The 26,655-nt window shown below is 40.3% G+C and overlaps 1 protein-coding gene across 1 annotated transcript; it reads left to right on the forward strand.

Moving 5' to 3' along the window:
* Window positions 1-999: 999 nt before the first annotated feature.
* On the forward strand, window positions 1,000-25,734 carry gxylt2 (glucoside xylosyltransferase 2). The gene is made up of 7 exons (XM_063911654.1): window positions 1,000-1,452; window positions 9,165-9,363; window positions 16,665-16,796; window positions 20,560-20,811; window positions 21,134-21,257; window positions 22,663-22,835; window positions 24,577-25,734. Exons 1-7 carry the CDS (start codon window positions 1,175-1,177, stop codon window positions 24,748-24,750), a joined length of 1,332 nt encoding a protein of 443 aa, XP_063767724.1. The 5' UTR covers window positions 1,000-1,174; the 3' UTR covers window positions 24,751-25,734.
* Window positions 25,735-26,655: the final 921 nt, after the last annotated feature.

Here is a 26,655-nt window from a genome sequence, read left to right on the forward strand (position 1 = left end):
TCGTTTTTACTCATTTTTATTCATTTTTCTTTTTAGTTCTGATTATTTGTTATGCTTCTTCTTTTTGTATTTCGCTGCTGCAATGAAAAAAATGTCCTATTTTGGGATTAATAAAGTATTTCTGATTCTGATATATTTATAATATTTACCTTAAATGTTCACATCAGGGGGTAGACATATAAAATAATACAACAGTACATGAAATACAGTTTCAGTTATATTCAATATTTCAGATTAAATATCTGTTAAATACACAATTAGTTTTGATTGCATTTGTATTCATAATGTGATACTATAATGTTTTCATTCGTGGTATTAATGTTCAAAATTAAGTTTGGAGTAAGCCCATCTCTCGTTTAATGTATATGAACATATGTACAAAAAAACCACCAACCTAAATTCTCATTTGTTTTTGCTACGTTAGCCGAAACACGAGGAGACTAATCATGTGTTTACAGCATGAAGGTGGACTGCTACTTGGAGAGGTCCCAGTTCACCTCCTATGCCCTGCTGTGGTGTCCTTGAGCAAGGCACCGGACACCTCCAATCCCCCCTCCCCATTGCTCCCCAGGCACTGCACGATAGCTGCCCACTGCTCCTAGTACTAGGATGGGTTAAATGCAGAGGACCAATTTCTAAAAAATGTTTAGTCCAGCAGGGGCTCAGTCAGTAGGGGCTTGGACTGGAAATTGAAGGGTCGCTGGTTCAAGTCCCCAAACATAATTGAAATATGGAAAGTGGACTGCTACTTGGAGAGGTCCCAGTTCACTTCCTGGGCCCTGCTGTGGTGCCCTTGAGCAAGGCACTGGACACCTCCAATCCCCCCTCCCCTGCCCACTGCTCCTAGTACTAGGATGGGTTAAATGCAGAGGACCAATTTCACTGTGTGTGCTCTGCTGTGTGCATGTATGTGACTAGAGGGTTTCATCCTCCGATTCTTATAACAGTGTGCGGTAGTGCTCCCATGATTACGGTAATGGCTCAGTCGCCCCGCCTCCGCTGCCTAATCGTCCATGGACGTTTTGCAGAAGCTCCTCTCCGCTCTCCATCATCATCTGCAGGAAAATGCGAGCGGGGAGCGGTAAGAAAATGTCAACTCGGGCTGCTCTCCCTCACCCGCAGACATGAGCGGAGTCCCGTCTGCATCAACCAGCCGCAACAAGTCGCTCTCACCATGCGGATCCACTGCAAAGTAGTTGTGATCGCCGTGTGTTTCGGAGTTTTCCTACTTTTGTACTTTTTGGGGGGCAACGCCGCGGACGATCCGCTGTTGAGAGAAGTTGCAGAGGAAGAGGAAAAGAAAAAGGAGGAGGAAAGCAACTCTTCAAGGCGATCGCACTCTGAGTTTGCACGCGATGTTGCAGCAAAGTTTGCAAAGAAATCCTCCGTGGAAGAGCCTCTCCAGGGACGCAAGCAGGGGAAAGCGATCAAGAGAGGGGTGAATGCAAAGAGGTGAGTTTGTTTCTTTCTCCTCTTGTCGATTTCTGCACCCCTGATCCCATTTTTGCACACACAAAAGCTTCATTAACTGCTCGGGTTTTGCTGAATCTCATATTTCCCTGTCGTTAGGAAGTTAAGAGTCAGCGTTATAATCATGTTTTGAGGCAGACGTGCAGCCTACATTGTGCTCAAGGACGCTGCTGGCTTCACAATATGCCTAATCTGTCAGAGAGACACTTTCAACATGAGCATAAATGCTGCCTGGCTGCGTTTTATGTCCCATTATTTTTACTCATTTATTCCACTGTGAGTCACGTTGTTGCAATCAAATTTAAGGCTGAAATGTGAGTAGAGAGCATGACTGATGTGATTAGGTGGAAATATTGGCAGTGTTTGCAGGGAGGACATAATAGCACAGCAGAGTGATGAATTATAACCTGACCTCTACATTTTAGATCTTGTTTTTTGGAAAGTATTTACATTCAATCCTCTGAGGCTTCAAAGTAGGGCTTGGCAATGTATCCATATAGCATTGATATTGTGAAATAAGACTAGATATCAAAGATGTGTGTTGTCTGGTTTTAAAGCCTGATTGACAGTAAAATGTGTCTTATCAGACTTTGCCATTTCCCGCTTAGTCATTAAATCCATATTGATGAGAATTATTTATCCAATTTGGTCAAAAATATTGGGATTTTCTTCTTACCGTCTTACTTTAAGGGGGGAAAGGTCACCTTGACAGACATTAACTGCAATTAATGAGAACAATAAATGAGCACATACATTTTTGTGTGTCCCGTTAGAGTAATTACACTGCAACGGTGGTAAGATATTACTGGATGTGACAGAAGACGGAAACCCATCCTGTTGATTGTCAAAGTCTGCTAAAACAATCTAGGTGGGAGTGAAAAGGTTTGATTTTCCTCTCTGGACTCTAAAAAGAGAAGCTGCACCCTGGCAGATGATCTGATTAAGTCACAATCTCTTTGCTGCCTTTCAAATGAAGACAAAAGGCAGAGTTGCTATTTATGTTCAAGGATGTGAGCATTTTTATTATGTCTTCCAGCTTTCTAATTTCAGCCTCACACATCCCTTAACGTTTCCTCCCCGGGCTGAACGCCAGCTATGCCATAATAGCCACCAGTCCACGTTGTGTGCAGATACCCTCGCTCCACTAATAATATGTATTCAGCTTCAAAGCCAGACTCGAGGTGCGGAACAGTGGAGATAAAAGCCATCAAGGCGTTGCATTGAGAAAGGACCTTTTACGTCCTCCCAGAAGCCACACTCCTCCATGTGTGCTCAGCACTGATAAGAGAGATGGGGTGGAAGGGGTCACCGGTGGCCGTAAAAAAAAAACACACAACACACAACCGGGATTGGAAAGCGCTCAAGACTGACTGCTGCGATTGGTGGGAAATACAGTAAGCATCTCTGGGCAAAGCCTCCCAAAAAAATGTCTGCTATGTGATTAATGGATGTTTGATTGGAGGTATAAAAGCCAGAGGAATCCGAATAAAAGGATGTCGTTTTCTAACACTCATGCAAACCTTGGCAAAATGAGGGATGACATCAGAAGGTGTGTATCTTTGCCTTTTGTCGTTCATCTGTAAATCTGGACCGTGGACAGATTTCCTGTGCAGCATGCTCAATAGACAAACATCCCTGTTTTTCCTAATCATATCATTTCCTCTTGACACATCACACTTCTTCCTGTGGCCAGAAATAGAGAGAATAGGGAGAGCTCCCTCTGTGTGTGTTGGGGCTGCAGATGAAGGTTTGAGGCAAACCACTTTAGCTGGTTGATCAATCAGTGAAATGGCATACGGTTAATCCACATGAAGACACAAACCCTTTGCTGGTTGCAGAGTAATAAATGGGAGATTTAGCTGATTTTTTCCCCCCTTTATGTATTGTTTTCAATTCAATATCTTTGGGTTTTGGACTACTGGTCAAACCAAACAATGAATTTGAAGATGTCCCACCAGGTTCTGGGAAATTCTGATGGGTATTTCTTTACTTCTAAACAATTCATACAGTAATCACTTAACCAAAACATCTGGTCCGAATACCATTTAAAGCTCTTCAAAGAGAAATATTCAAAAACAATAAAGGGGGTGAGGTTTACAACAACCTGAGTTGGCCTCAAACTTGCCGTCATTATAGACGTATTATCCGATACATCTTCCAGGTACTTTACCAAACACGTCGTAGATTTGCGATACGCCATTTTTCTTTCCTATCCCCGGCACTCAACTTTTTTGGGGTCCTCTTTCGCAATATTTTTATTATTCCAAATGATTGAGTTCTTCAACATCTGTCTTGCCTAGATGTCGACCAGTTGCTAGCCCTGTCACATGGTAAAAGTTTACCCTGGTGCGTTAAATTAGAGGTCAGGCGCCAGAATTAAGTAAAAAGAAAGCAGGCTAAGAAACCAAATGCGACAAGTTCTTCCGTCTGTCTTTTGATATTGTCCCTTGCGTTTTAGTACTGGGATAGCGCAGACCTTACGCACACACTTTTGACCCACAACAAACATCTTTATCCATCTGAGAATATAAAAATCAATAACGATGCCCAATGTGCGATGTGATTACTATTCCTTATTTCATTGGCTTTTAAACCTGATTAGGATGTTGTTTATTGTGGCAGTGGTCGAAGCATTTGAGTCAGCGATGTAACATATAAATAAAAAAAAGCAAACAAATGTTGGTGGATACCTTAATCATCAAAACTTGTGATGTATAATCCTCACAACAGAGCCTTCCTGTAACACATTACTTCACTCTAATCTCTTTATTCCTGTCAGAGTACGTTGAATAATACAGATGTTATCCACCTATCTGCTTTGTTACATTGAATTAAGGCCTGCATCTATGGGATTAGATGGGTGTTGATACCTTGCGTTGAAACAAATCCCTTGCCCCGTCACTTCAAATATCGTTCATCAGCTCTCCTGGCAGTGAGGAAGTCACTCTCTTGCTGTGGCATCATGCATAGCTATAAAAATGTCATCTTGCATGACTGAACACTCTCTCTGCAAGGAGGGCTCTGAAATCTCCCTGCCTGGCTGTGCAGCTGAAAGTGGTTGGAGGGGAGTGCTTGTGTGAGACTCATGAGGGGAAGTTAAACCTGCCTGTTACTCTGGCTAACTCACTTTTAATTCACTTCTGAGTGAGTCATAGAGGGAGTGGAAGGAGGAATTGGGAAAACAGAAAGACATGCCTGGGTAAAAGTCAAGGCATAGATATGACAAAGCCCACCAACAAATCCCAAGTTTTCCTTGAAGATGACCTTTTTGAATGATAGATAATGATCCAGCAAATACTTAAAACCATTGATTCAGTCATTGCTTGATCAGCTGATTGACAGATCCACCACATGCACCAGACAGACAGAGGAGTAGTCAAGGTAAATCAGTCCGAATGTGGTGGATGTGCTGGAAATCCAATGTAATACACACTCGGCATCTGCCCATACTGTAGGCGGTGGTGGCAAAGTCCATAGGGGCTTGGCCTGGGAACTGGAAGGTCACCAGTTCAACTCCCCGAAAGACCTAGTGCCACCGTGGTGTCCCTGAGCAAGACACTGGTTACCTACACTGCTCCCCGGGCGCCGTACATAATGGCAGCCCACTGCTCCTAACACTAGGATGGGTCAAATGCAGAGACCGCATTTCGTTGTCCTAGTACTTGTACTCTGTGCAATGACAATAAAGTTGAATCTTCTTCTTCTTCTTCTTCTTCTACTGATGCTTAAAATTTCCCCTCAACTGCACACAGAACTTTGTTGGCTCCCTTTATGCACCTGCATGGTTCAGTTTGGCTAGCTTCATCTCAAACGTTGTCTCAGATACTCTTTTTTTATTTTGTTTTCCAGTAGTACCACCTCAGGATTGGAACTGCTGCACATCATCTTCAACCTCAAACTTCCTAAATCCTTTAATTTGCAGCCAAACAGAACATCTGCACGTTGTCAATTGCACGGTGGAGCATACATAGTGTACAAAGTATAGCTTTACTGGCTGCCATTTTTAAAAGTCGAGTAAATTAAAACTTGGTAGCTTAGCAGAGTTTGTCTGGATGTCCCATGTTGCTCAATATCCTAGCTTCTCTCTTACCAATCAGTGGTCGGCACTGTTTGAACTCAGCATTGTAGTATCGTCTCAGCGCTCTTGAAATCTCAACAAAATCATACCAAGAAAATGAACAGCCCTAGTCTCCCATATTTTGCCCTGCCGTAGACACTCTCTAGAGCTTTACATCCAGTGGCTACCATGGTTAACAAGTGCCACACTACCCAAGATTTCCCAGTAGAACTCACACCTTGTTATACATGTTCAGCTTGTGCTAACATGTAGATATAATTAAAGTGTATTATGCAAATGATCCTGTATGGTTGGGCTCAACAATCCACATACCGAATGCTTGTCTCTGCTTTGCCACATATTGAATAAATTGCCAATCCATTGGATCTGTCTGAAGTACTATCTGCAGGTTTCATTGTCATGTGCTTAAACATTTTGTACCTGATTTGAAGAGCTGAAAGCGGTTCTTCTCCCCTATAGAGGAAGGTCATGTTAAGTGTCATTTCCTTGACCCCCACTGGTTCAATCCAAAGTGAACACGTTGGATACAAGTCTGTCAAATTACCCAGTTATGTGCCGATTTAATTCAATGCCTTTGAGGTGTTCTTTGGTGTAGTTTGTGCTCTGGTTTTTCACTCTAAATGTACATTTTTCTTTGACGTAATCTTCAAACGTGCTGCTCTTTTATGTCTTTACATGATTTAAAAGGGTTGGCTGTACTACTTTGCAGGCACATCACTCTTCATGTGCTCACTCTGCAGCCGGTAATGAATTCAGTTCTTTTGTACCTCTGCTGTGCTTCTCAGACTGCTTCCAGATGTGGGGAACTGTGCCACAACACAAAACATGATGTGTGCAGCCCAGGCTTTATAAAAACAAAGCCATTTTTGTTTTTGTTTTGTCCATCCAATTTAACGCAAAAATAATTTCAAGGGCTTTTATTTTGCATGACTAAGTGCAGCGTAATTACACCCGTGTAGGAGATATGGAATGCATTTTCTGTGGTAAAAATAGGAATGTGTGTTCAACAACCTTGACAGAGCATCGGCCTTTGAAGCGTGGCAGACAGATTTCTCAGGACCTTCTCATTCATCCTAATCTGCGGTTCATCATTGTCCCTCAGCCATGCAGAAAACTAAGTGTCACGCTCGGAGACAACCCTGCAACCCACCTGTCAAATTTGACTCTTCTCTCTTCCCATCCGTTTTATGGTTGCTTCCTCCAGGCACAGAGGAGATCAATGCCTTTTTGGAATATGCAGTCTTTAGACATAAAACCATTTACCTTGCACTGTTCTCCCAAATAACGTTGCATGCTGAAAGAAAAGGTTCTTTGTTCTTATTTTGTTTTCCAGTCTTCTCTCCCCAAGGCTATGACAACATATGTTGAACATGTTTTTATTACATCCAGCTCCATGCTGCGCGTGCATGTAGAGGAAAAATAAATGGTGTTGGTCTCAGCTTCAGGCTCCTGCATTGTACGAATGTAGTGAGAGATACGCTGTACTGCTGAGTTTGTTTTAACAGCACAGCAGTACTAGCTCTGCAGAGAGAGCACTTTCTTACATCTGATAAAGAACCTCCGTGCCTTTGAGCATGGAAGAACAAAGTCTAGTGGGAACTTACAGTTGAAAATAAGTGGTGTGTGTTTGGTAGTGTGTGGAGGAAGTGTTGAACAATACATGAAGGCACTTTGTCTTAGATAAAAACAAGTCCTCGCCTTCTCACCTTGTCTCTCCGTCAGACAGGAAGAGGAATGTGATCATCTGCTATTTTCTTGAAAGCTTCATTTCTTTCTTCTTCCTGGATTCTTGCAAAGTCTAAAATGTATTTCTGTGCTTCTCACATGTCCGTGTCCACTGCAGTTGAACAGTGACCTGTTGACAGTTCAGCAGAGCTTACATATGCTGCGGTTTTGAGACTGGATCCAATTATTCGCAATGACAGTTTTTTTTTAATGTTGTAGTTTCTCAATATGCAGGCATGATGTTGCCCAATCACTATTCTGCCTGGATGGACACAATGCATTTTGGGTTGTACAATGTACCAGCTTTATGTGGGTTTAACAGAAAGCTCTCAACCTGACTTCATTCTACACCCAGTTTCTGTTCAGAATCTGTATAAACACGAAATTTAAAGCAAGACTTTATTCCCTTTAAACAAAGACAGAAAAACATTCCTCTTTTTAGAAATTAGAACAAAGGAACGAAATGCATCCTTGCTCAGCTCAATACTCTGTGGGGTCTTGCAGCTACTGCTTACTAGGTAATGCATGACCCGTGGCTGATGGTGGCTATTAGTGGCTAATGTTAGCTAGCGTTAGCAATCTTTATTTAGCCAGTTTTATGAATACTTTCTTATTTTGCTTCTGTTACTTTATGTTTTATCATTTATCATGATCCTATAATTGTCACTAACTGTTTATGAAAAGTTATATGGTGTAATCTTTGTTTAAAATGTATACTGTAAATCAATTATGCTAACTTTAGCACAAGCTAATATGAAAATGACTCAGACATGAATTGTGCGTCAACCTCAAAGCTCTTATTAATAAAGTCACTTAATTAGTATAATTATGTAATATCAATTTGGCTACACTACAAATGTAATACTTTACTATTCTGAATGTGAGCTATGTTCTTCAATATGTCCAGACTAGTCATCTTAACAATGGTGGTCTTGCATTCATAATTTATCTACAAGCACCATGTTTGATTATGTAGATCAATACAGACCTTGGATATTGTTTTTATAAGGGATTTTCAAACTGCAATAACAATTTTAGTGGTGAAGCAGAACTATTTGAGTGCTATCACTGTCTGTATAATTTTGTGTTTAGCAGCTGAGCTATGTTTGAAATCCTAACAGTAAAATTGTCATGTTGTCACTGAAATATGTCAGACTGGATTACAGAGAAATGTGTAAAAGCGAAGCGCAACACGTCAATTTTCTTTTGATGAATGATGCATCCTGAAAAAAGGGTGTCTTGCTTGTGAATGTTTATTCCAAGCAGGATATTGCTGCACTGAAGCAGATAAAGGCTATGTTGTTGTATAGTGGAAAGCATGTTGCAGCAAAAGGGAATTTGAAAGAGCAAGAGGTTAATTACTTCCATATTTACAGCAGAGGTTTTCAAGTGTTCAAGAGCTGTTTAATAGGCTTTTCAAATTATGAGGGCGAGTGCTACATCGCTGTATACTTTTGGGGATTTTCGTATGAAAATGGTTATGGGCTTGTTTGTTTAAGTACTATATATTGATAAGATGTGTTGACTTAAATAAATCACAAATGAATGAACCATCAAAAGTCCATGTTGGTCAAGCCTAATAAAAATGAATTACAGTTTCTGTTTCAGTTCGTTGACTTTGAATCCCTGTTTTGACTCAAGTATGGTTCAGTGCATCTCTTGTATAATACAAATGGCTCTTCACAAGCACTGCAGCATGAAGGCCAATTTACATGCGACGAGTGAGGGAAACAAGCCTCATTTAATCAGTGATTGTCAGAAGATCCAAACCCCCTCCCACTCTCCCCACACATGGCCTTGTCCCATTCAGATCCAAAAAAACGTTATTGTTCATCATTTGTTCCATTTTTATCAGACAGTTAGCACTTCTGAGTCCTGTCTTTTGTTTCAGTAAGCCGCGGAATATCGTGGGCCGACCTTTGACTAAGCGAAAACGGGCGGAGGACGTCATGCACCTGGCCGTGGTGGCCTGTGGGAATCGTCTGGACGAGACCCTCACCATGGTCAAATCAGCCCTCCTGTTCAGCTTCAAGAAGATCACGTTTCACATTTTTGCTGAGGACCCTTTGGCCCCGCAGTTTGAAAAAAGGGTAAGTACTCTCTGGGGTTTTGAGGCCCAAATGTGTATCCCAGGGTTTTACCAAAAAGGCTCAAGATCAATCTATAAGCAACACTCTTTTTATTGTATTTGCTTTGTTTACTTCCGTAGAGAGTCTTCTGACTTGTGATTTAATCCAGTGCGTGTTAAACATCCCCCGCTCTCTTTGGAATAGATGATATCGAGATCAGAGCATTATTTAACTCTGCCTCCCTTCAGACGTATAACCCTTTTATCTCAAGGCGGGGAGTAATATATCACGCAGACACTCACTGCTTTTTCTCCCTGCCACTTCAAAGTCACCTTTACGGAGGTGCCTGGCATGATTTTGATTAGTTCCACTGATAGAGTAACTAACAGTCTATTAACATCACGTCTATTAATGGACCTTAAACATGTGAACCTGCCGTCATGTGTATGGTGAATTATTGCCATGTGTTAAAATTCTCGACTTGGAAACAGACAGCTCTGCAAGTCAAGGCATAGACAAAAGTCAAAAAGAAGCTTACTTCCAATGCTGTGTGAAAAGACAGGGTGTCTGCGTGTTCAGGGAGGGAAAAAGGTTGTCCATAATCTCCTCTGATTTCGTATCCTCGTCAGTACAAAGTCTCCGAATGCTTGCAGCGCTCTCACTCTATCCAGGGCCAAACTGATGATTATAGAGGGACTTAGTACAGGTCATATACTGTACCATTGTGCAGTTTAAGAAGGTGCTTTCCCCTTGTTAAGACTGTGGCTTTTTTAATCAAACAACAGCTGGCGACTGCCTGTGTTGAACGCAGAACCACGCCACACCACGAGACGTGACTTCATTGCTTTAAATGGACGTCTTTACGAGACATCTCATGTTGATAAAGTGTGTGAGAAGCAGGGGATTGGCTTTCAGAATAGTGAGTGTTTATAATGGCTCTTTCTCAAACTCTTTTCCTTAGTCAACCTTTTAAGAAGTCCATTAGACGCTTCCTCTGTATTAAGTGCCTTTTTTGCCTTTTCCGAAGAAAGCAGCTCATAGAATAAAGTTGGCTGACTGGTAATAAAAAATATCATGTGTAGCTGCAGGTAGCTTGTTTCTCGTTATGTATATGTGCTATGTTGTGACTTAGCATAGGTAAGCTAACTTGTCATAAATGTTGTGTTTTTCCCAAAACAGATCTTTTTTTTTTTTTTCATATGTATTTTTATTGGGAAACATGAGAAAAAACAACAATGAAGTAGCAGTCGTCAAACATGCATGAAATCCCCCTTTTTTTTTTTTTTTTTCCAGGAACAGGATAAGGGAATGATAATGAAAACACAAAGGAAATAAAATACAAATAATAACCCACCCAAAACTGGACAAGAGTCATTAAGAAAAAATAAATAAATAAAAAGACTTAGCACAGATACAATTGTTTGATGCTCGACACACACAGCTCAACAAACAATATCGTTGATAGGACTATCAGTTACATTCCAGGGAGGTGAGAGAGTCAATGTAAGTGAGTACCGGATTCCACCTTTTAAGGAAATTATCAGACGAGCCTCGTAGTGTATATTTGATTTTCTCTAGATGGAGAAAAGACAACAAATCTTCAAACCAGGAAGATGCGGAGGGTGGCTTTGGGTCTTTCCACTGAAGCAAAATACGTCTACGGGCTATAAGAGAGGCGAAAGCTATAACATCACTCTGGTTTCTAGTCAGCATGGTCAAATCTTCAGGTACACCAAAAATAGCAACGTGAGGACTGGGTGACAATGAAATATTGAGAGCCTTAGATACAGTGTCGAAAAACACAGACCAAAATGCAGCCAATTTCGAACAAGAGTAGAACATGTGAGTATGATTGGCAATTGACGAAGAACATCTATCACAGATATCACTTGAGCCTGGAAATAATTTAGAGAGTTTTGCTTTGGTGAAATGTATTCGATGCAAAACCTTGAACTGAATCAGAGTCAGTCGGGCACAAGAGGACGTAGAATTTACTCTTTTAAAAGCAATTTCCCACCATTCATCTGTGAGGTCAAGCCCAAGTTCCCTCTCCCACTTGCCCACAGCCCCAGCAAGTGGAGAGGTCCCAGCCGATATAATGAGGTCATATAGTACAGTTATACTACCACTTAACTTATTAAGTGAGAGGATGTCATCCATCAAGGAATTAGCAGTCAATAGTGGGAATGAAGCAAAGTGAGTACGGGCACAGTCTCGTGCTTGGAGAAATCGAAACAGACTAGAATGTGGCAGATCAAACTTATTGCGAATATCCTCAAAAGTTGCGAATGTCCCGTCAATGTATAGGTTAGAAAAAACTCAAAACCCTTTTTTTTTTCCCAAAAAACCAAAGGTTTTTAAAAGGGGGGAGGGGAAAACAATGTTTATTAAGGGGGGGAAAGGGGGGGGAGGAAATTTAAAGTTCCCTGAATTGTTTAAAATTTTTAAAAGGATTAAAAAACAATTGGTTTGAGGATATTTGGAGGGGAAGAGCGGGGGGGGCACAAAGAGGGGCCAGAAAGGGCTGAGAAAAAAAGGGTTATTAGGGAAATTTGATAAGGGAATATCCCAAAAGTAATTTTGGGAAGGGTGAATAAAAAAAAAGGGGGGTAAGATAGTTTTGTTTTTGAAGAGATTGGTGTTGGAGTTTACCACCCAAAAAAATGAATCTTTTAGTTATTTGTAAACTGTTTGGTAAAAAAATTGGCAGACATTGGAAAAGAAAAAGAAATCTTGGTAAAAAGTTCATCTTAATAGATTGAATCCTACCAAACAAAGAAAGAGGGAGGGTTACTCCATCGTTGTAAATCCGCCTTTATATCTGTGACTAGCTTAGAGAAGTTTGTTTCATGAAGGGAAGCAAGACTGCGAGTTATAGTTACACCCAAATACCGGAAACTCGTAGGAGCCAGGTGGAAAGGTAGGGCATGAGCTGGGATGCGAGTAGCTACTTCATTTACAGGGAAACACTCACTCTTGTCAAAATTTACCTTATAGCCTGAAAATGACCCAAAACTATTTAGGAGTTGCAGAATGTCACCAATACAGTTGACTGATCGGAGATATAGAGTAAAAGGTCATCAGCATATAGCGAGACCCGGTGATCCAACCCAGCCCTGCGCATGCCTGTGAAAAGTGGAGATGACCTCAGAGCAATGGCAAGGGGCTCTATTGCCAAGGCAAATAATAAGGGGGAAATCGGACAGCCCTGCCGGGTGCCCCTCGTCAAGGGGAAGAATTTAGACAGTTGAGAATTTGTTTTTACGCTAGCAGTAGGGTTAGTATACAAAAGCCTAATCCATGACACAAACCGAGATCCAAAACCAAATTTATGAAGTGTAAAGAATAAATAGTCCCACTCCACCCGATCAAAAGCCTTCTCTGCGTCTAATGAGACAATCATCTCAGCATCTGGTGAGACTGCAGGGGAAAGCACAATATTAAGTAACCGTCTGATGTTAGAAGATAATTGACGACCCCTGATAAAGCCAGTCTGGTCCTCAGAGACAATACCTGGTAAACACGGGTCCAGGCGGTTCGCCAGTACCTTAGCAAGAAGTTTGACATCCGCGTTCAAGAGACTTATAGGTCTCCAGCTACTACAATCTTCTGCTTTTTTGCCTTTTTTGAGAATAAGGGAGATTGAGGCTTGTCTTAGTGTTGGGGGTAGAGTACCATTTTTCAGGGAATCATTAAACATATCTAATAAAAGGGGAGCTAACTGGGCCGAGAACTTTTTATAAAAATCTACAGGAAAACCATCCGGGCCTGGGGCCTTGTTATTTTGCATCTTCCTAAGACTGCCAGTTATCTCCTCTAGAGACAGAGGGTCGTCCAAGCTATCACGCGTGAGAGTATCAATATTAGAGATATCCAGACTGTCAAAAAAATGCTCTATATTTGTATTGTCTATAGGGGGTTCAGATGTGTACAGCTTGGAGTAAAATGTGGTAAAGGCATCGTTTATTTCAGTAGGATTCGTAGTGAGGGAATGTGAGGAGTCATAGACCTGTGTAATAAACTGAGAAACTGACTGGTGTTTAAGCTGCGATGCTAAGAGGCGACTAGCCTTATCACCGTATTCATAATACGTACCCCTTGTCCGTCTAAGAAGATACTCAGCCCTGCCAGTGGAAAGCAAATCAAATTTGGATTGAAGCTTACGCCTCTCAGCATACAATTCAGGAGTGGGAGAACTCGAGTACTGTCTGTCTAATTTACTAATAGCGTCAACCAAATCCTGCTGTTCTTTTGTCTTTTGTTTTCTAGAGTGAGCATTATACGAAATAATCTCTCCTCGCATCACTGCTTTAAAAGTTTCCCAAAGAAGGGAGGGGGAGGTGGATTCAGATTTATTATTATCAATAAAAAAGTCTATTTGCTTTGAAATATGCTCACAAAATGTTTTGGTAGCTAACAGGCCTGTATTAAATCTCCAGGGCCCACACCTTGGACTAGGGGAGAGAGATAGCTCTAGAACAAGAGGAGCATGATCAGAGATGACGATAGCAGAGTATTCAGTCAGTCCAACAGAAGACAGAAGGGCTTTATCTACAAAAAAATAATCAATGCGTGAGTAAACACGGTGAACTAGAGAGAAGTATGAAAAATCCCTTTTAGTCGGGTGGAGAAACCGCCATGGGTCAATACAACCCACCTGGTTCATAAATGTGGATAGTGCTCGAGCCATACAAGAAGGGGTAAATCTTTTGGGACATGACCTGTCTAACTGTGGATCAACTACAAGGTTCAAATCACCCCCGAAGATGAGGCGGTGTGTGTCCATATTTGGTAAAGAGGAGAAAATTGAGGTCATAAAATTTGGATTATCAAAATTTGGGGCATATACATTAACCAAAATCACTGGGGTCTGATATAGCACACCTTTGACTATAATATAACGCCCTCCGGGATCTGAAGTAGTTTGTTCAGCTGAAAACTGAACACGTTTGTGTATTATGATGGCTGTGCCCCTGGCTTTAGAATTGAAATTTGAATGAAAAACCTGCCCCACCCAAGGCTTACGAAGCCTAGCATGGTCATTCACACAAAGGTGCGTTTCCTGGAGAAAAGCAATATCAGTATTGAGACTTTTTAGGTGTGAGAACACTCTCGACCTCTTAATTGGTCCTCCCAGTCCCCTGACATTCCAGCTAATAAATCTAACAGAGCCTACAGACCCTCTCTGACCTGTATTCTGGTTAGTCATTAATTAAAATCATCAACCATATGTAACATAACAAGCGTAGTGGACAAGCATCATACACACCAGTAACATTAGATATTAAAAACAAAGACCCTCCCCTAGACAAACACCCAACCTTTTCCCAAAATAACCCTCTACTGAAAAAGAAAAAACACATATCTTTGAGGACAAATGAAAACAAAGAAAACCTTAAGCTCAACATTGCGGTTAGCAAAGTGAGTAGCAGGATAAACCTTTGCTAAACAACCAGTTGACCACGCAGTGGTATCCCCTCCTACAATATCAAATTAAATTAAACACCACTAGAACGATTCTGTTTTTAGAACAGACAAATTGGCAACGATCTACAGTCCAACAGAACAAATGCTGGCAGGTGACTAAACACCAGCAGAGGACAGTGCTGCACTCACCCGGAAAAAATGATGAGTCCAAACAGAAAAACACGGGCTTGGTGAGCAGGCTAAACGGAATTAGCCTAGCCTAGCAAAAACACACCCGTAGGCAACAACGGAGTTATCAAAAAAAGTAAAATCAACCCGTAGCGAAATGGAAACACGGCAGCTTAAGTCTTATGAATGCGTTCTTGATAGAAGCGATCAGCCAGCTCGGGAGTGTCAAACAAGTGGACCATACCGTTGAAGGTGACTCTCAGCCGGGCGGGGTAAATCATGCCGAATCGCACTCCTTTTTGTAAAGCTGGGACTTCACATTATTGAAAGCGGCTCTCTTCTTAGCAATAGTGGCGCTGAAATCCTCGTAGAATTTGATCCTGTGCCCTCGGTAGGACATCTCCCGGTGTTCCTTGGCCCATTTCAAAACCTGCTCCTTCTCAACGTAGCGATGGAAACGGACAATTATGGGCCGAGAGCCCTGGCTGGGTCTGGGTCTCAGGCTGCGATGTGCGCGATCGAGCTCCGGGCCGGAGTCAGGTAAGACATCTCCAGCCACCTCCTTGAATAACTGAGACATAAACTGCCTAGCGTTTGCACCTTCCATATCTTCAGGAATACCCACGACTCTGAGGTTCTGACGCTTGGAGCGCGATATCAAGTCCTCCACTGTAGCGTGTAGCGCTGAGTTATCATCCGACACGGAGGCTAGCTGGTTCTTCAAGGTCGCCACGTCTTGCTGCAGGCTAACGATGTCATCTGAGTGGGAAGACAGTGTGCTCTCGATCTGTGATATGGTGGCGGTGTGAGTCGCCACAGTGTTGGTTATAGATTCAAGTGTTGGGAGTATCGGGGCCATGGCTTCCGACAAGGCAGCGTTGAAATCTTCCTTAAGACTTTCGCTCAATTTCTGGAGCTCAATGACTAGCATCTCAGCCGTTAACTGTGTAGGCCCCGTCGACGACATTTTCTGCCTGTCCTCGAGTCCCGGGAATGAATCAGTCATTCGCTGCTGGGTTTTACCGATCCGTCCACCCTTGCTCATCGTAACGGTGTGCAATATTGTTCCGTTTAACTCTATCAATGTAGTCTGTACCAAAGTTTAATAAAATTCGGCGTTATCTTAGTAAAATATTATGAAAAATGCGGAGCTGATAGCAACTGCGTCCTCCTTCTACATGCTCAAACCGGAAGCAGCCCCAAAACAGATCTTTGCTATTATGTTGGAATCATGTTATTGCAATGTGTATTTTCAGACATATTTAACAATAATCTGGCAGCCCCCCCCTTACGGTCGCAGACCTCCAGTTGAAGAACAATGCATTATACCGTTTAACAAATGACAACCAGTTAGCATAGATACAGAAACACACACATCTTAGTTATCACAAGTCAGAGGAGGATCTTTAAAAAATGTTTTCTACATCCACTTTTCCCATTGTTTCTTGAAGATTTTAACCTAATTTATTGATTTAATGTCAAATCACAGTCCTATATGTTGGCCATGTAAACGGTAAGTGGCCTCTGGGTAAAATACCATTAGAAAGCTATCAAATGTATTTAGTATTTCTCTAAATTAACACCCACGAATCCTTGGAAAAAACTAGACGGGATCAGAAGGACATTCTCGCTTGTTCCTATTAATAAGCATAGCAATAAACTCCTAATGCAAAGACCTTGTTAGACCTTGTAAATTAAGTATATGTGATGTGTTGCTTTGCTTCCAGCTGAATCAGTGGCCTCGCTCCATGTCCGCCAAGTTCCAGTACAGAATCTACCCGATCACCTTCTCCGTGGGGAACGCGGACGAGTGGAAAAAGCTCTTCAAGCCCTGCGCTGCTCAGAGACTCTTCCTCCCCGTAAGGCTGCAGCACTTATCTCCTCTCACATCCTGGCCATGCATGTCATTAACCAGGGACAAAAATGTAATTAATTTCTTCTTTAACAGCAATGTCCTTCCAAGCGCATGGCTATAATTAACTTGTGTGATTATTGAGGATTTCACACTTTTTTTTTCACAGCGTTTACTCAGTGAATAAGCAGTCCTTAGAGACTCCGGTGATTTCATCAACTGAAGGCTATTGATTTTCTTTTCTGCTGGTGTTCATTGAAATAACAGCCAGCTTGCTTACCATGTAATGAACATATTGCTTGCCAGACAAATCCATAGGTTATTTCTCAGACTGCAAGACAATCAATGATCATTCACTTTTCACTTAATCAGGAAAACCTTTTGAGAAGCTTGTAGTCGCTCAGCCTCGCCAAAAGTTTGAGTTATGTTAGGGCTGGATCAATCCATCTTCATTTAGAATCATCACCTGCTTCAACTGAGTGAATGCTGCAGAAATCCACATCCAACTATTCTTAAAATGGTTCTTTTACAGGATGAATGAGATTGGAAAATAATCTAATTGAGATTTCATTTTTATACTTTACAAAAGCAATGAATCATTCTTTGTCTAACGCAACACAAGCCCCCCCCCCCCCGCTGCCTGAAATACCTCCATTGGTGTCCTTCGTTTACCCCTTTAACATAGTGACATCACTGTGTAAAACTTGCACTTCCATTTGCTAGAACTCAGACACAATGTACGTGAAGGGGCGGGACATCTCTAAGCGGTTGACCAATCACAACAGAGTCGGCCAGCTAACCGATCAGGGCAGACTGGGCTCTGGTTTCAGACAGAGGGTGAAAAGAGGTGCTGCAGCACAGGCAGAATGAGAAAAATAAAGAGCTTTCTGAACATTAAAGCATGGAGACATGGTCAGAGGCACAGAATCCAAATATGAACCGGCAAAGAACTACAGAATAAAATATATATACAGTCCATGATCTCAACACTTAACATTTGCCACTCTTAATATATTTTCATAACTGAAAGCCCAATGCTAACAAGTTGATTTAACTCAACAACCCCCTCTCCACTTACACGCAAGAGGCCCTGTGTGAACATTAATTTAAAGAAACAAGGAAAGAAACATAAATAAAAGAATCTCGCTGATCTTCAGTCAGTAACAGGAGCAAATCACACACACTGTCTTTCACACGACTCTTTCACATTTAGATAACCCAAGGCCTCGCTGTAAACATGTTGGTAACAGTTCAGTTTTCTAGACGGTGATGGCGAGGCACGAGGGAGACTTTCTTTTGCCTCAAGGGCTGAAATTGATGCTAACGTTTGGTCTGACCCCCTTCACTTAACCCAGCAGCGATGCAGCGTGTAAGCCCTGCTCTAAATCCTAGTAACATTCAGGTTGAGATGATTGATGTTATTAAATCCATCTATTTTTGTTTCGTTTAAGAGTAGATGACATTAATTTTGATTAGATTTGATATACTTTATGAACCCCAAATTGGGAAATTGTTTTGTTACAGCAGCATGTTTACAGGGCATAACCTATCAGTTAAAAAATATAATAAAAATGAGACGGATACATATTTATTATTAGTATATATATTGTGTAAATAACATATGCAATACAAATTTAGAAATAACTGTCAATAACTAAAATACATGATTATTTATTATTTATTTATTTCATTATTTATTTATCACGTCCATGCCATACCTCCTACAATAAAACCGAGGTAAACAATGTACTAATGTTTTAATTTAACTGTGACTTACTGTACACAATTAGGGATTGCCATTTAAAGGATCAAATAACGTATACAAACCTTTTGATTTTTAACGCTGTTACCTGCGCTGATGTCGTTAGCGAATTAATGTTAGCCTGATTACAGCAGAGAAAAAATGCAAAGTCATTTAGCTAACATGCTAACAAGAGTAGCATAGTAAGCTAACATAGGCAAAATGAAAGAGTTAGCTCAAGTTATCTCTTGCCCAAAGTTACATACCTTATCTAATAAGTCATATATAGTTATGTAGTTGAAGGTAGCTTGGTTATATCCCATATTTTGTTGTTTTTATGTTCTCGAAATCTTGACGCTTTGCAGCTATAGGGTTGTACCTTTATCTTTGTTTGTGGGTTTCACAATACTCACCATAACAAGGAGCTTAAAAGGGAACCCTTTTAACATCCTGTGTGCTTTTATAGTTTATAATCCATTAAGCATGTAACTACAACATTTGAAAAGCCCCATTTATATTGACAGATAAATCCTTCCCACTCCACAATAGCTATTTTTGCTTTGCTGTGGATAATCACACATAAACTGAGGCTGTATAACTAGTGGGTTACTGCTCTGTCTGGGCTTGTTGGTATCGATTTCTGCTTTGTCACACTCACCAGCACTCGCTTTATCTCACTGCTGTCAGCCATATAATCCAACAGAGCCAGCAAAGCCTGTGGGGTAGAACACTGTACCACGGTGACATCGTTTAATACTATATCACTAGGGCTGCTATGGCAAAACCTCTATAATAACGTAACTACAAAAATAACACTTTGACTTTGGAAACATCATGGATTTGTAGAACTTAAGAAGGATCAGTGTCAGTTTAATACATTTGAAGAATGATGTAAGGCTTCATGATGCGGTTTGACCATAAATCCGTTGTGGTGGCACAATTTTCTGCTTCAGATGCATCATTTGCAACTTTAACTGGGCATTTCTTATACAGGGAAGGCAGTGTAACTCAGGGGAAATGGTGGCACAATGTTTACCAGGTATTTGAATTCCTGTATGCTCACAGTGCTAACTGGTTACATGTCTTTGCCAAGAAGCAAAGAGTGTTTTTTGCTTCTTATTGTTTGTTATAGGCCACTTAAGGATTGAATATCAGTTGACTTAACAAACTGGTTACTTTGTTGTGCAAACAGTTCCGTGTAACAAATCCTGCAAAGTACTTTCTGTTGTTTCTCGTCAGACTTGTTGAAACCAAAGTGTTTCCAAACAGCCAAACTGCTTATACATTTTTTGTTTATGTAAGGTTCTTTTCCCGTCATCTTGGCACCAGCTAAACTAAACATGTCATAGCCTGGCTGCGTTTGGGCTTTAAGTGAGGGGTGGGAGCCCACCATTGTAAAGGAAAGGGTGCACTTGATTTATAATACAAGACAACACAAGAGCATTGCTGAGACAACAATCGGTAACTTGATCATCTTATTGCATATTTGTTGGAAGCCAAAATTCAAACAGTTAATTTATCGCCCTTCTACAACCAACCCTTTCCATTTGCTGTAAGTGGTTTTGTCTGTACCCTGAACCTCTTTCTCCATGTGTTTCATACACCCAATGGTATGTTAAGTACAATCTTTGACAGCATGCTAAACCTAGAAGTAACACAAAATGTAATCTGTCCAACTTGTAAGGGACTTTAGAAATAGTTTAAACTGTTAGGTTTTTCAGCTCTGAAGTCTGGCTGCTTTTTTGAGTTAAACTGGCCTACACTGTAATTTGTCAGCCATGCATTGACAGCACAATTTATCACTGGATACAGGAAGTTATTCGCTGATTTATTGTTTGTAGCAGACCGTGAAAACTCAGGATTTTTTCAGGACATTTCAAAATGCTCTTTCACAGATCCCCTCTGCAGAAATGTTTCAATGTTGAACAACATTTAGTTTCCCTTTAGTCACAGATTTGAGATATGCAACTTTAGTTGAAAGATTGTACGCTTAAATATTCTAATGATGGGTGTTATCATCTCCCGACAGGTCATCTTGAAAGACGTTGAGTCGTTACTCTATGTAGACACAGATGTGCTGTTCCTGCGGCCAATGGACGACATCTGGAGTTTTCTGAAGTCCTTCAACAGCACTCAGCTGGCAGCGATGGCCCCGGAGCATGAGGTCCCAAAGATTGGATGGTACAGCCGCTTTGCACGGCACCCTTTCTACGGAGTCACCGGGGTCAACTCTGGTGTCATGCTGATGAACCTCACACGGATCCGCAGCACTTTGTTCAAAGTAGGGACAAAACATATTCTTATTTCCCAGACTCTTTGATCAGTGAAAGGCTAAAGCGAGCTTCCCTTTTACATACTGAAGGTTATTTTCTTTGAGCTTAAGTTGCAGTGCTTTGAGTGGGCTGAAGCTTTCTGATTACCATGCGAGGTGCACAGACTTCAGCCCTCAGAACTCAATTTAGCAGCTCTTAACACTGCCAGCATATTGCAAATGGAACTAGGAATGTAAATGTGCTCCTCCTTTTGATGATTTGTTCGAGAAAAAAATGAGAGGAATTGCTCTGGAGCTGTTTTGAGAGTGAATGTTGTTGTCTGTTTTTCAGAACAGTATGATCCCAAGTGGCCTATCATGGGAGAATATTCTACACCCACTCTATCAGAAGTACAAGAACCACATCACCTGGGGAGACCAGGACCTGCTCAACATTATCTTCCATTACAACCCAGGTACGGTGCTTTTTATTGTCATGTATTTATGTTATCTTCAATGATCATAAAATGTATTTTTATCAATCCAAATACACAATAGGCCCAATAAAAGGAATTACTACCATATCAAACGGGGTATCTGATTTCATTTTAAATTCCTAGTCTGCACACAATCACGTTTTAAACATACATTTTGTATTATCTCATTGTTGGTAACCAGTGATAGAGTGGTGCAGAAATGAGTCATATACCAGGGGAAATTAGTTAGTATTTTACCACATCAGTTTTTCTTGTATTTTTTTTATTGGATGCCTGAAACAAGATCTGTGATTAACCCAAGCTTAGAAGATGTTCATGTTTTATTCTACAACATAAAATACCACAGTAAATACCCCACTCGTGAATGTCCGAAGCTTCGATGTGTCATAAAAACAGCAGTTGCTAACCTGTGACTTAACTACAAACATTAGCTTAGCGTTAGTGATATGCAGCCATGTGACCGTGATGTACTTGGTTTATAGCCTAATGCTTCAAACATCATACAATTGGTGGTAATATGTGGGGAATGACCTGCCTACAAACATTAAAAGAGTCACCTGTCCACAAATTTCTGCAATATTTTCCGAAATCCAATGGAAAAATCCCATTGCATTTTGTTAAAGAACCCCTTGTGATGCTCACTTCCATGTCAGCCTAAAAAAACATGTCATCACTGCACCACACTATAATAAATCTGCATTGGTAAACACAGGATGCTGTGACTGCAGGCTACAGCACACTGAGTTCCAGCTGCAGCGGCCAGATGTAGGCATTAAGCGCTCAGAGGCACGGAGGAGCTGGCATGGCTAGTGTTTGCTTTAAACCACAGCCAAAGTGACTGTTTGACATGGTGCAGCTTGGAGTGCTCTGCAATCTCCAGAGGGATATTTAAGTTAGTCCAAAAGCATTGACTTCTTTGTGCTTGTTCTTCATCAGGAAAAAAATGTGATCTCTCTTCAGATTAGGGCTGAATCAAATGGCTTCATGCAGATTGTAAGGAGGACTTTCAAAATACACATTGAGGTGTCTATTTTCCCCTTTAGATTATGCACCTTTTGTTAGCTTTAGATAATGCATTATTTGCTGTGTAGTGTCTTTCTAAATGTTTGGCTTTCAGATTAGTTATTTTATTCATGTTTGAAGTCTCAAAATTACTTTTGCCAGCCATACAAGAGTAGAGAATCTTATTTTAAAGGTGTTTGCAGAGGTGTCTGTTCATATATAATCCATAGTCTGATTCAAGTACAACATTTTATTCCTAAAACATGGCAAACATTGATTACATAGATACACTTGTATTTATTTGCATTGCATTTGAATTCCCAACCTAGGTCTAATATATAATGATTATAAAGCATTGTTTTGTGTGTTTCTGTTCTTGCAGAGTGTCTCTTCATCTTCCCCTGCCAGTGGAACTACAGGCCAGATCACTGTATGTACGGCAGTAATTGCAAAGGGGCCGAAGAGGAGGGTGTGTCTATTCTCCATGGTAACCGTGGAGTGTATCACGACGACAAGCAGCCGGCGTTCAGAGTAGTCTATGACGCAATACGGGATGTAAGTGTGCCTGGAGGATCATCAAGGTTTATTGAAACAATATGAGTGTCAAAGCACAACACACTATGTTAAATCTGCACATAGTTATAGACCAAGAATAAAAACAAGGGCTATGATAATAAATGTTAGAAATGCTTTCAGATCTAATTTTCATAGTGCTGTACTCTCCCGCAAGAGAGGCTGTTCAACATCAACAGATCTGGTGTGATAACAGGGAATCTGACACCTAGTTCCAAAGACACTGTGAAAGCAGTATGTAGGGAATGAATAAGACATTCCAATACAGAAGTACCTATCTAATATATTTAATAGCTCCAGGGGTTTGAAATAATGGGGCTGTATGAAAAGATGCAATAGAGACTGATTTCATATGTGCCCTAAGATATGAAAGGGTACATCATAGAGTCATTTAGATCCAAAACCTTTTTCCATTCCAAGATATGGCTTACTCTCCTTAAAATACCAATATTTTCTTTGCAACTTAACATAAAGGATGTCTTATACCAGAGGAAATTTACATTTTTTACAGCAGAAGTGGCATAGATGCAAGTGGCATAGCAGATTAAAAAAAGGTACATAAAGTAAGTACACATCCATGGCTATGTGGAACGAATCTGCTCAAATCATCAGTGTTTTAATCAGGATTTAAAATCCATTTTGTCCAAGTGTCTATATTTACTGCACAAGATCTCAAAACAGTGCCTTTAACAGTTCCCAGTTAGGCCAATCAACAAAGATTATACCTAAGATCTTATCAAGAGAATCATTTTAATTACTTGTCATTTTTAGGGTTTGAATTTGCTGTTTGAAGATCATTTAAGCACTTAATAATGTATTGCATTTTAACCAGATCCATCCTATCTGGAACACACTTGATACAAGTTTCCACCAATGCTCATCTTTATAACACAGATATTGATATAAAATGTGGATATAGAGTCCAAGGTGGTTGGTTATTCAATACTGTAATTTTAATGGCTAGTGTCTGTGAAACTTCTCACAGCAGACATGTTAGAGCAGATACAAACGGGTGTAAGTTGCTGCATTAACGATGGCTGGTTTAAGCGCGTGGGTCAGTTCCAGGGTCCTGGTGTTATCCATATAAATGCAATTAGTTACACCTGCGATCCTCCTGCACATAAAAAGATCCGCTGTAAGGAGGATACTGATGCTGTGCATTGGAAAAGTATTGTGAACTTAGTAAATAATTGGTTTTGATTCATTAGAGGTTTACAGTACATTTCATGCAGCAGACCCTTTTATCCAGAGCTACTCACAATAGGTGCTGTAAAACAATGAAGATACAAACCGCTATTTCAAGAATCCTGTATGTACATAATCTTTCAGTGCTTCTGCATTGGCTTGGAATAAGGCAAACATAGCGACTTCAGGATACAAACAAAGAAAAGTAGTCCTCTGAAAAAAGAGCATATTTAGTGTTTCCTCTGTGATACAAATTCTCCCTTGCTTGCCTAAAACAATCTGGGTCAGTTTTAAAATTTAAATTTTGTTTTCTCCTGCAGTAGAGTCAGCTCCCCTCTGCACCGCTGAGATAAGCCTCTTAAAGATGAGCTCAGTCATAATTTATGATTAATGCAAACCGCCAGCACACCCCACCCGAACCCTGCTGACGGGATGCGTAAATACCGTTTAGTCTGTGATACGTTCCATTAGAAAACGATCAAACTGAAATAGCTCAGGGATGAGAGCTGACACAGGACCATGTTCTCTGTTCCCTCAGTTTCCCTTCGAGGACAACATGTTCCAGTCGCTGTTCTACCCCATCCAGACCAAGTTCCTGGACACGGTCAACACGCTGTGTGGTCGCATTCCTCAGGTCTTCCTCAAGCAGATAGAGAAGACCATGAGGAAGGCGTTTGACGATAAAGTGGTCCGACATGTCAAACACAACTGATGGAGAAACTGTTTTTATTCCGACAACCCCGAGGACCACGTTGCCATGGATTATGTGTCATACCGGCATCTCTCAGCTCTTATGTGTTTCTGGAAAGTGAACATTTTGAAATCATGGTAATAATAAGCCTATGTATACAGAGAAGCATACAGTGCTGGTCAGTGGTGCCGTAGAATAGGTTTGCCTTATTGCCGTCTTAATACATCTCAGTTATGTACGATGAAATGTATGTTGAAAAGTGAACGAAAAAAGACTGCACAAAACCTTCTTTTTTTTTAAATCAAGAATTATAAGCTCTTCATTTTGAGTGTAGGCTAAAAGCGAAATGTATGGCGTACTTGTTTATCTACCTTCTTTTTTATTTCCTCATGGACATACACTACACAGAGCTGACTTTGGACTTTGGAAAAAGCTTTACTACTTGAAGTAGTAGATTCATAAACCGCTCCTCTTAAATCATGTGAATGTTTTACCAGCAAATAACTTGAATTGTGAGCATGTGTGAATGGAAAGAGTTCCTGGTCTGTTCTGCGGCTGCCAAATGCCACTGACAGTATTAAATACAGCACAAAAAGAGGAAAACACAGACTTTTATATAACAAACCGAATGTTAAAATGCACTTTCAGAATGATATTATAAGAACGGGATTGTTGTGTTAGGTCCACATTAGATGCTTCACTGTCCGGAGTCAATCAAAACCAAAAGTGCTAGCATTTAAAAATAGTGACAGCTGATTATGTGCCATATAAATATTCATGTCTGCCATGTTTACTATTACAAGAAATGAGTGGGATAGGTGAGTGAGTGTTTGAGAGGGTGTCTTAGTTTGTAATATGATGTATGGTCTGTTGTGAACACATGGGTCAAATGTTTTAGCAGCATTACTTTCAATGTGGTGTAAAGATTTAAATATATAATTTCAACTGGAAACTGAACAAGGCTGTACAGTCAACATGTGTTTCTAAATAAATCAATGCAATGTTCTGAGTCTGATTTACATTTGTATGCCATTTATGGTGAGTGAAATATACCAAAGCAATGCATTCTTGTCACAATACTTATAATGCAAAGAGGTATAAGTAAGGTCATTCTAGATTACAATACAGAACATTTGTCTCGAAATAAGTTACTTAATTGGTATTTTTTGGTTTGAAAATTAACATTATGATGACTTCATAAAAAGTCACAATGACAAAAATGTATGCATGTATGTTTTTGATTAATACCGACATCTTTACTGAAACTAGGCTAAGAAACTAAACTTACTGCTGTATTTGTTTCACCACTGGCTCTTAAAGATATGTATTTTTAATGTCTGAGGAAAATTATAGTCCCCAACATATACACCTTAGGGATTTTAAATAATTGTAGTCTTTGAGTTCCTGGATCCATGCCAAAAGCATTGTGGACAGCAAATGAGCAAAACCAACAGTCAGTGGTGTCATGTATTAAAGTGCATTTGCTCAAGTACTGTAGTTAAGTAAGATTTTTGACTTTGAGTATTTCCATTTTATGCTACTCAATACTTCTACTCCACTTCCTTTTGGCAGCAAATATTATAGTTTTTACTCAACTACGTTTATTAAACAGAATTAGTTATTTGTTACTTTACACATTCAGATTTAAAGGATAAGTCCAACATTTAAACTAAAATACAAACATACGATTTATTATAATCCAGTAAATCAATATAAGATTCTAAAATTGGACATTACTTTTGGTACATATGCACATTACATACATACTTAAATGAAATATCTGAGTATTCTTCTAAACTTTAGACCGACCTCTTAGTAAAATAGTCAAATATATTGGTTGTAATATTTCAATCATGCTGTGTCTGTGTGTTTAATTCATGTTATCATCAGGTAGGCAGATACTGGTAGTAACATTTACTGTGGTAT

The sequence above is a fragment of the Eleginops maclovinus genome, chromosome 20 (assembly GCF_036324505.1).
Source record: "Eleginops maclovinus isolate JMC-PN-2008 ecotype Puerto Natales chromosome 20, JC_Emac_rtc_rv5, whole genome shotgun sequence".
Lineage (NCBI taxonomy): Eukaryota > Metazoa > Chordata > Actinopteri > Perciformes > Eleginopidae > Eleginops > Eleginops maclovinus.